The sequence below is a fragment of the Nicotiana tabacum genome, chromosome 18 (assembly GCF_000715075.1).
Source record: "Nicotiana tabacum cultivar K326 chromosome 18, ASM71507v2, whole genome shotgun sequence".
NCBI lineage: Eukaryota > Viridiplantae > Streptophyta > Magnoliopsida > Solanales > Solanaceae > Nicotiana > Nicotiana tabacum.
This window is the reverse complement of record NC_134097.1, coordinates 73861320-73872025: the sequence shown is the minus strand read 5'-3', so window position 1 is coordinate 73872025 and position 10706 is coordinate 73861320. Positions and strand designations below refer to the sequence as shown.

Sequence of the window (10706 nt, the reverse complement as noted above, 5' to 3'; positions counted from 1 at the left end):
TCCTTTGATTTTCGGTGCCAGTTCGCGCACGGGTCACCAACCCGGAGTCTTCTTCTTCTTCGTCCTCTTCATACTCGTCCCTCGGTTGTTTGACTGACTCCATGGTTGGGCGGATGATGTTCCCTTGGGTTTACGAGGCTTCCTTGCCAGTTTTTTCTTTTCCGAGCCTAGAGAGCTCGGAGCCCCTTTTCTTTTCTTTTCATTGGTCTACTTCAGAGCATGTATAGGGAAAAAGTGCCTCTTCTTCGTTAGAGGGGGGTCTCATTGGTACATCTTTCCCTAGGCCTACAAAAGGGAAAAGGATGAGTAAATAAAATGCAAAGTGCGAATGAAACTGTTCTAAGAAGAGAAAATTACCATGGTTACGGGCCTCCCATTGGCCCTTCGATATTTCCATCCAAGCACGCTCGAAGTTTCACTTCTGTGACACCAGGCCCCTGACCCATTGTTCGAGATTGGGGATTACCTCCGGAACGACGGCCATAGCAACAACACAAAGGTTTAGATAGGGAAGGAAGATAAGAAGAAAAACGACAGAGTAAGATATTCAAGGCAAAGCAATACTTACGATTCATGTTCCATCTTTTAGGGAACGGCATGTTTGTAATACCCTATATTTTAATAAGGGTGTATTTTTCATTACAAAATAATAATAATAATAAATACAAGAAAAATTGGGGAAAAAAATAAAAAGAAGAAGAAGCCTATGTTTATACAATGAAGGGATGAAATTAATGGGTCGTAACCCATTTGGTCAAAAGTGACGTGAAATAGAAAAGAGGAACAAGGGATTTGGGAAAGAAAAAAAAAACCTTCAGTCATCGTAAGCATCAAAGCAGAAGGGTTTCTGGTGCTCCATCCAATACCACGTTCTACTTAGAAGAATTAAATATCTTGACCCTCAACAGTAGAATTCCAAGTAATTACATATATATTTCCTCCTATTTGAAGTAGTATTATTTTTAAAGTTTAAATAAATATGAGGTTGTAATTTGATTAAGAGTTGGGAAACAAATTGGGATTTAAGAAAACGAAAAAAAAGAAGAAGATAGAAACACATTTTTTTTATTTAAACTAGTCTCGTTAGTTTTTGGTCAGACTAAGTGAAATTGGGATTCTAAGATTTTGTTAGTGTCTAACTGTAATGGCGGCACTAAATAGGAATTTTCATAATAAAAATAATAGTTCATTAAAGAAGATACAAGTCAGGAATGGAGGATTTCAGAGAATTATTTTAAAGAAATAGGCAGCCTAACTGTTGCAATTTTAAGTGAAATCAAGACGTGGGTAATCAAAAATAGCGATTCGTTATCACCTTAATTATAAATTACAAAACTAGTGGATGGTAAAACTAAGCTATAAATTGATTTATAGATTCATACACGAGCTGAGCAATCCGGATGTGACTGGAAATTAACCTTTGGTTAGTTCACATCTAGTAATCTTATCGCAATTTGTGTTTTCATAACTTGCATGATTTACACATGATTTTTAATATGAATATGTTACCGATTATTTTAAGTTGCATGTGGGACAAGTCTTTTACTCGATATGATACTGAAATAATTATTAGAGAAGATTATCGTTGTTTTAAATATTTTCGTTGTCACTAAATCTCTTTAATCGTTACTTGAATTTACTGTTATCGAAAAGAAATTATATGATTTGATAAGAACCGAAATTCCCTATATTGTTTTAAAATATTTTTTATGAGTATATACGGATTACAGAGACAAGTATAAATGGGAGTAGACATTGAAGGATCTCATAGCTAACGGCGGGTTCGTTAGACCTGGTGCATCTTGTATTTACCGATTACAGAGTAAAGTTATAGCCCTCGCTAGTGGGAAGGTATAACTAGCATACCGTTACCGATTTCCCTCGAGTAGGGACTACCGTTATATTTGACTTCTTGCGAAGAAGTCCACAGTTATACTGATTACATGATCCGTTCATTGAAAACTCCCAAAATGTGAATACTGATGTTATACAGTGGTTACCGAGCTTATTACTGAATTGTATTTGTATTATACTACAAGAAAAGTATGATGAGACTGAAAATTATTTATTGTTTCTGAAAAGGCATTTTATGTTATTTTCTGTTTGATATATTAGCATGTTTTCTGACTTGTCCCCAAATTAAAAACGGTTGTGGTTAAGTGTTGTTACTCACTTAGCTAGCGACTCATTCCCCGCTAATTCTTTTTACAGAGACAGCAGTTGACGCAGGCGAGAATTTCATTAATTAGAGCGCACAGGTTGATAGTTCTTGGTGAGCCTCGCACTTGTTCGCGTGGGCAGAGATTTTATTTATTGTTATGGTCCTTTCTTTAAATTCTTAGAGTCGCTCCATAGTCATTCTTTTAGTGTCATGATTATTATTTATTTATTATAGTCTTATGTTGAGTATCGTTCTATATTATCAAAGTTGGAGATAAATTAATATTTCTGGTTGTTAGTGGGTTGATTAGTAATGGTGGAGACTCGTTTTGGTTGATTGATAAGTTGTCGATTATTTGGTGTGATATTAGGACGGTTGGTTGTTGATTTGAGACAGGAAAATTTTTGGGATTATCCAAAAACAGGAGAAACTCTGTCTGATTTTCTGTAAAATACCGATAAGGCTTACTTGGGAGCATTTGCTCCTAAGCGCCGGTCATGATCCTAAATTGGGTCGTGACAAAGTTGGTATCAGAGCATAGGTTTTAAGTCCTGAGTCATGGAGCAATATTTTTTGTAGAGTCTTGTTCATGGTTATGTAGGCACCTATACTTATGATCTCGAGGCTACTGAACATTTAGGAATGTTTTTCCTTCTTTCATTCTTTGATCATGCGTTGAGATAACTTGAGATTGACTTTGGAATATTTATTTCGCAGATGGCTAGGACACGCACACCCTCATCTATTGCACGTGGTGTTGGACGTGGTGCTACCCGTGGTGGCGGTCAAGTTGGGGTTCATCAAACTAGAAGACAGACTGCTCCTCAACTTCAACTTGGGAACATGGGTAAAACCCAAGCTGTTATGCTAGATCAAGTGCAAGAGCAGGGAGTTCAGAAAGCTCCACCACCAGTGCCAACTGTTGCCTTACTTGCAGATACAGTGACAAGGTTATTGAATGTGTTAGAGGCATTGGTGCCCACTCAGAGAGGAAGTTCAGCTCCTTAGGCTACTTTACAGACACAAGCACCTGCACAGACTCAGACTTTCGGAAATAAGAAAGTATCCCTATAAGAGTTTCTGAAATTGAAATCACCAAAATTCACAGGTTCCGATAATTCAGCAGATCCTCAAGGTTTATTGGATGGGACACTCAAGGCATTACGTGCTCTTGGATGTTCTAGTGAGAGAGCCGTGGAGCTCGCAGCATACAAACTAGAGGATATGGCCAACACATGGTATGAAACTGTATTGCTAGGAAGGCTAGCAGGAGCAGCACCACTGACATGGGACAAGTTCACTAAGTTGTTCAAGAATCATTTTCTTTTGGACAGTCTGATGCAACAATATGCTAGAGACTTTGAGAGATTGGTTCAGACTCCAGATATGGATGTGTCAACATATAACACTAAGTTCTGTAAGCTGGCTATATATGCTCCTCACTTAGTGCCTACCGAAGAAGCTCGAGTTCAGAGGTTTGTTGATGGATTGGTTAGCCATCTATACACTGCAGTAGCCCCACAGATGAAGACTTTATCCTACTCTGATATAGTCGACCTTGCTAGAAAGATTGAAAACAAGGGACGTGAGGAGCGTTCAGCTAGTGATTTATGTAAGAAGGCCAAGACAAGAGGGGCTTTCAGTGGTGGTTTTAGTGAAAATAGAAGAGCAGGAAATCAGGGACAACAACAACAACAACAACAGGGTTCTCAGACAGGGACACACATGTCTTCACAATCCACATACAGACCACATTACAGACAAGGTAATAGGGGACCATCATCTTCTGGACATCGTAATTCTTGGCAGATATATACCACTACTCCAGTCTGCCAGACTTGTGGTAGATCACATTTGGGCCAATGTCGTGTTCTAACTGGAGAGTGCTTTTGGTGTGGCCAGTTGGGACATCACTTGAGGGATTGCCCTCACCCTCCGAGAAATTTCAACCAGGCTTCTATTCAGTCAGTTGCACCGACTCAGACTACTCGTAATACTTCAGGTGCTACAGGTACAGGAAATAGAGGTCGAGGTGCTGGAGACCGTGCTACTGTGAATCAAGGTCAAGGCAATGCTGGTAGAGGTCAGGCGAGAGTTTTTGCATTTACTAGACAGGATGCTTAGGCCTCAAATGCAGTGGTTACAGGTATTCTTTCTGTCTGTTGATTTGATGCACTTGCGTTGATTGATCCGAGATCTACTCACTCTTATGTGTCCTCATACTTTGCTTTGAGATTTAGTAGACAGCCCGAGCTATTGAATGATCCTTTTTCTAGTTGCTACTCCTGTTGGAGAGTCTCTATTAGCTGAATACGTGTATCGTGCTTATCAGATTCAGGTTGAGGGTAGAGATACTCTAGCTTACCTTATTCTACTTGATATGATTGTCTTTGACATGCTAATGGGATTGGATTGGTTATCTTCTTGCTATGCTATAGTCGATTGTCATGCAAAGATAGTTAAGTTTGAGATACCAAATGAACCCAGTTTTATTCTAAGAGGGAGTCAAGTTCCAGAGACTTGCAAAATTATATCTTTTATGAAGGCTCAATGACTTTTGAAGAAAGGTTGCTTGGGTCTCTTAGCTATTGTAAATGACACAAGAAAGGAAACAGTTAGTATAGAAAATGTACCCGTAGTGAGAGAATTTTCTGATGTATTTCCTAAGAATTTACCAGGATTGTCTCCAGTACGAGAAATAGACTTTGGTATTGATTTGCTACCTGAAACACAGCCCATATCGATACCCCCATATCGAATGGCACCAGCAGAGTTGAGGGAGCTAAAGCAATAGTTACAAGATTTGTTAGATAAGGGTTTTATTAGACCTAGTGTATCACCATGGGGTGCACCAGTACTGTTCGTAAAGAATAAAGACGGATCCCTGAGATTGTGCATTGACTACAGGCAGTTGAACAAGATAACAATACGCAATAAATATCCTTTGCCCCGTATAGATGACATGTTTGATCAGTTACAAGGAGCTGCCCATTTTTCAAAGATTGACCTCCGTTCTGGTTATCATCAACTTAAAATCAAAGATGAAGATATTTCTAAGACTGCTTTCAGAACTCGATACGGGCATTATGAGTTCCTTGTGATGCCTTTCGGACTGACAAATGCTCCAGCTGCATTCATGGATTTAATGAATAGGGTGTTCAAGCCGTTTCAGGATAGATTTGTAATAGTATTTATTGATGATATCCTGATATATTCTCATAGCCAAGGAGAACACGATAATCATCTCAGGACTGTGTTGCAGACATTGTGAGAACATCAGTTTTATGCTAAGTTCTTGAAGTGTGAATTCTAGCTAGACTCGGTATCATTTCTGGGACATGTTGTATCCAAAGATGGAATTATGGTAGATCCTAAGAAGGCCGAAGCTGTGCAGAAATGGCCTAGACCTACTTCTCCTACAGAGATTCACAGCTTTTTAGGCTTAGCAGGCTATTACAGGTGCTTTGTGCAAGATTTCTCCAGAATAGCAGTGCCACTAACCAAGCTAACACAGAAAAATGCAAAGTTTCAGTGGAAGGAGGAATGTGAGCAAAGCTTTCAGAAACTCAAAACGTGTCTGACAACTGCACCAATATTAACCTTACCATCAGGTTCTGAAGGATTTACAGTATTCTTTGATGCCTCGAGGGTGGGATTAGGATGTGTTCTCATGCAAAATGGTCGTGTTATAGCTTATGATTCGAGACAATTGAAAAGGCACGAGCAAAACTATCCTACACATGATTTGGAGATGGCTGCAGTGGTATTTGCTCTAAAAATTTGGAGGCATTGTCTATATGGCGAAACTTGTGAGATTTATACCGACCATAAAAGTCTGAAGTATATCTTTCAGCAGAGAGATCTGAATCTTCGACAGCGTTGGTGGATGAACTAATCAAAGACTATGATTGTTTTATTTTATATCATCCTGGAAAAGCCAATGTGGTGGTTGATGCATTGAGCAAAAAATCTATGGGGAGTTTGGCACATATAGCCCCTGCAAAGAGACTTTTGGCCAAAGATATTCAGAGACTAGAAGATACAGGTATTAGATTTAGTGTCGGACATTCAGAGGCATTGTTAGCTTGTGCTCAGACTAAGTTTTCATTAGTTGAGCACATTAAGGCCACCCAATATGAGTATGAACGATTATGCAAATATAGAGATGAGGCCTTAGCTAGTAAAAGCAAGGATATGATTGTTGAAAGTGATGGTGTTCTTCGAATGGGTGAGAGGCTATGTGTAGCAGACGTAGATGGGTTGAGACATGCTATTCTTAAAGAAGCTCACAACACTAAATACACTATACATCCTGTATCAAAAAAAATGTACCATGACCTGAAGCAATTTTATTGGTGGGAAGGTATGAAGAAAGATGTTGCTAACTTTGTTTCTAGTTGTTTGACTTGTCAGCAGGTCAAGGTAGTTGTTTGACTTGTCAGCAGGTCAAGGCTAAGCATCAGCGACTCGCAGGACTACTACAACAAATTGAGATTCCAGAGTGGAATGGGAATGAATTACTATGGATTTTATCACCGGGCTACCACGAACCCTTAGAGGTTATGACTTGGTATGGGTGATTGTAGATCGACTGATAAAATCAGCACACTTTTTGCCAGTGAAGACTACATATGGTGGAGTCAGGTATGCACAGATATTTATCAACGAAATTGTCTGACTTTACGGAGTTCCAATATCCATCATCTCTGATAGAGGATCACAGTTCACTTCACGCTTTTGGAAATCTTTTCAAGAAGCATTAGGTACACGAGTAGATCTTAGTACTGCATTTCATCCACAGACAGACGGGCAGTCTGAACGTACTATTCAGATCTTGGAGGATATGTTGAGAGCTTGCATTCTTAAGTTTGGAGGTAGTTGGGACACTCATCTACCGTTAGCTGAATTTGCTTACAACAATAGCTTCCAGTCCAGTATTCAAATGGCACCGTACGAAGCATTGTATGGTAAAAGATGTCATTCTCCTATCGGATGGTTTGAAGCTAGTGAGACTAACTTATTGGGACCCGACCTAGTACAAGAAGCTATGGACAAGGTCCAGTTGATCAGGCAGAGACTGCTTGCAGCTCAAAGCAAACAAAAGTCTTATGCTGATAAGAGAAGAAGAGATTTAGTGTTCACAATTGGAGACAAAGTGTTCCTACAAGTCTCCCCTATGAAAGGTGTGATGCGGTTTGGGAAAAGAGGCAAGTTGAGCCCCAGGTTTATAGGACCATATGAGATATTAGACCGAGTGGGAGCGGTTGCTTACCGTTTGGTACTTCCTCCTGAGTTGTCCTTTATTCACCCAGTGTTTCATGTCTCAATACTAAGGAAATGTATATCAGACTCATCTCAGGTGATTAAAGCACTGACTATACCGCTCGATCAGAAGTTGTCCTACGAGGAGGAGCCGACGGCTATTGCTGATAGGCAAGTAAGAAAGCTACGGTCAAAAGAAATTGCGCTCGTTAAAGTCTTACGGAGAAATCATACTGTTGAACAAGCTACATGGGAAATAGAAGATGTTATGCGAGTCAAGTATCCTCATTTGTTTCAGTCTACAGGTACGAACTTGAGTTAAATTCGGGGACCGAATTTTATAAGGTGGGGAGGATGTAATACCCTATATTTTAATAAGGGTGTATTGGTCATTAGCAAAATAATAATAATTAATAATAATAATAATAATAATAATAATAATAATAATAATAATAATAATAATAATAATAATAATAATAATAATAATAATAATAATAAATAAATAAAAAAAAGGAAAAAAAAAAAGAAGAAGAAGAAGCCTATGTTTATACAATGAAGGGATGAAATTAATGGGCCGTAACCCATTTGGTCAAAACTGACGTGAAATAGAAAAGAGGAACAAGGGATTTGGGAAAGAAAAAAAAACCTTCAGTCATCGTAAGCATCAAAGCAAAAGGGTTTCTGGTGCTCCATCCAATACCACGTTCTACTTAGAAGAATTAAATATCTTGACCCTCAACAGTAGAATTCTAGGTAACTACATATATGTTTCCTCCTATTTGAAGTAGTATTATTTTTAAAGTTTAAATAAATATGAGGTTGTAATTTGATTAAGAGTTGGGAAACAAATTGGGATTTAAGAAAACAAAAAAAAAAGAGATAGCAACACATTTTTTTTATTTAAACTAGTCTCGTTAGTTTTTGGTCAGACTAAGTGAAATTGGGATTCTAAGATTTTGTCAATGTCTAACTGTAATGGCGGCACTAAATAGGAATTTTCATAATAAAATAGAATAGTTCATTAAAGAAGATATAAGTCAGGAATGGAGGATTTTAGAGAATTATTTTAATGAAATAGGCAGCCTAACTGTTGCAATTTTAAGTGAAATCAAGACATGGGTAATCAAAAATAGCGATTCGTTATCACCTTAATTATAAATTACAAAACTAGTGGATGGTAAAACTAAGCTATAAATTGATTTATAGATTCATACACGAGCTAAGCAATCCGGATGTGACTGGAAATTAACCTTTGGTTTAGTTGACATCAAGAGGTGAGTAGTAATCTTACCGCAATTTGTATTTTCATAACTTGCATGATTTACACTTGATTTTTAATATGAATATGTTACCGATTATTTTAAGTTGCATGTGGGACAAGTCTTTTACTCGATATGATATCGAAATAGTTATTGGAGAAGATTATCGTTGTTTCAAATATTTTCGTTGTCACTAGATCTCTTTTACCGTTACTTGAATTTACTGTTATCGAAAAGAAATTATATGATTTGATAAGAACCGAAATTCCCTATATTGTTTTAAGATATTTTCTATGAGTATATACGGATTACAGAGACAAGTATAAATGAGAGTAGACATTGAAGGATCCCGTAGCTAACGGCGAGTTCGTTAGACGTGGTGCACCTTGTATTTACCGATTACAGAGTACAGTTATAGCCCTCGCTAGTGGGAAGGTATAACTAGCATACCGTTACCGATTTTCCTCGAGTAAGAACAACCGTTATATTTGACTTCTTGCGAAGAAGTCCACAGTTATATCGATTACATGATCCGTTCATTGAAACCTCCCAAAATGTGAATACTGATATTATACAGTGGTTACCGAGCTTATTACTGAATTGTATTTGTATTATACTACAAGAAAAGTATGATGAGACTGAAAATTATTTATTGTTTCTGAAAGGGCATTTTTATGTTGTTTTCTGTTTGATATATTAGCATGTTTTCTGACTTGTCCTCAAATTAAAAACGGTTGTGGTTAAGTGTTATTACTCACTGAGCTAGCGACTCATTCCCTTCTAATTCTTTTTACAGAGACAGCAGTTGATGCAGGCAAGGATTTCGTTAATTAGAGCGCACATGTTGATAGTTCTTGGTGAGCCTCGCACTTGTTCGCATAGGCGGAGATTTTATTTATTGTTATGGTCCTTTATTTAAATTCTTAGAGTCGCTCCATAGTCATTCTTTTAGTGTCATGATTATTATTTATTTATTATAGTCTTATGTTGAGTATCGTTCTTTATTATCAAAGTTGGAGATAAATTAGTATTTCTGGTTGTTAGTGGGTTGATTAGTAATGGTGGAGACTCGTTTTGGTTGATTGATAAGTTATCGATTATTTGGTGTGATATTATGATGGTTGGTTGTTGATTTGAGACAGAATTTTTTTTGGGATAGTCCAAAAACAGGGAAAACTCTGTCTGATTTTCTGTAAAATACCGATAAGGCTTACTTGGGAGCATTTGCTCCTAAGTGCCGGTCATGATCCTAAATTGGGTCGTGACAATATCTTCGACAAGGATTAGGTCTGAAGTCTTTACTCGGACAAATCTGCCCATCCAACCTCGATCTCAAGCCTCGTCTATGCTCGAGAATGAGGGTTTGGTTGCTCGGCGGTAAAGCTTGATCATGCCTCCACGATAGAGTCAGGGGCTGTAGAGACGCATAAGGTGATCGAGGGTAAAAGGATGCCCCTCGATCTTGCTTGCAAAGAATCGGAGGAGGATCACGATCCTATAGAACGATGGATGGATGTGGCCAAGAGTGACATCGTACCTCTTGCAAACTGCGACGATGATTGGGTCTAAGGGATCTATCGTAAAGGGGTAAGTGTAAACACTCATATACCCCTCCACATGAGTTGTGATGGATTTCTCGAGGGTAGGAACTACTACATCTTTGCCTACCTAGTTGCACTCCTCTTTCATCTTCTCGAGGAGATCTTCTGTAATCGTACATATGTACCTCGACATCGGTTCGCATCGACCCAGTGTCGAGGGCGTATTCTCCACCTTGAAATCAGCGGCAGTAGCACACTTTGCCGGATTGAAGTCCTTAAGAGGATGCTCCGTCGTGTCCACAGCGCCGGCGGACTTTGACGAGGAAGCGCTTTCCTTGTATGAGATAGTTTTTGAGGTCTTAGCTATTTTGTAGATGGGGAAGAATTAAACGGAGGAAGAACGCTTGGTGTTTTGCGACGAAACAAGTAAGAAAATTCAGAGATTTGAAAATATAGAGCTCTGAAGAAGGCAACGATTTTGGA

General features: G+C 38.5%; 1 protein-coding gene across 1 annotated transcript; it reads left to right on the top strand.

Moving 5' to 3' along the window:
• The first annotated feature begins 5522 nt into the window (after positions 1–5522).
• LOC142172543 (uncharacterized) lies at positions 5523–9516 on the top strand. The gene is made up of 5 exons (XM_075236188.1): positions 5523–5921; positions 5996–6524; positions 7165–7344; positions 7474–7728; positions 9479–9516. The coding sequence occupies exons 1-5, from the start codon at positions 5523–5525 to the stop codon at positions 9514–9516; spliced, it is 1401 nt and encodes a 466-aa protein (XP_075092289.1).
• The last annotated feature ends 1190 nt before the right edge of the window (positions 9517–10706 follow it).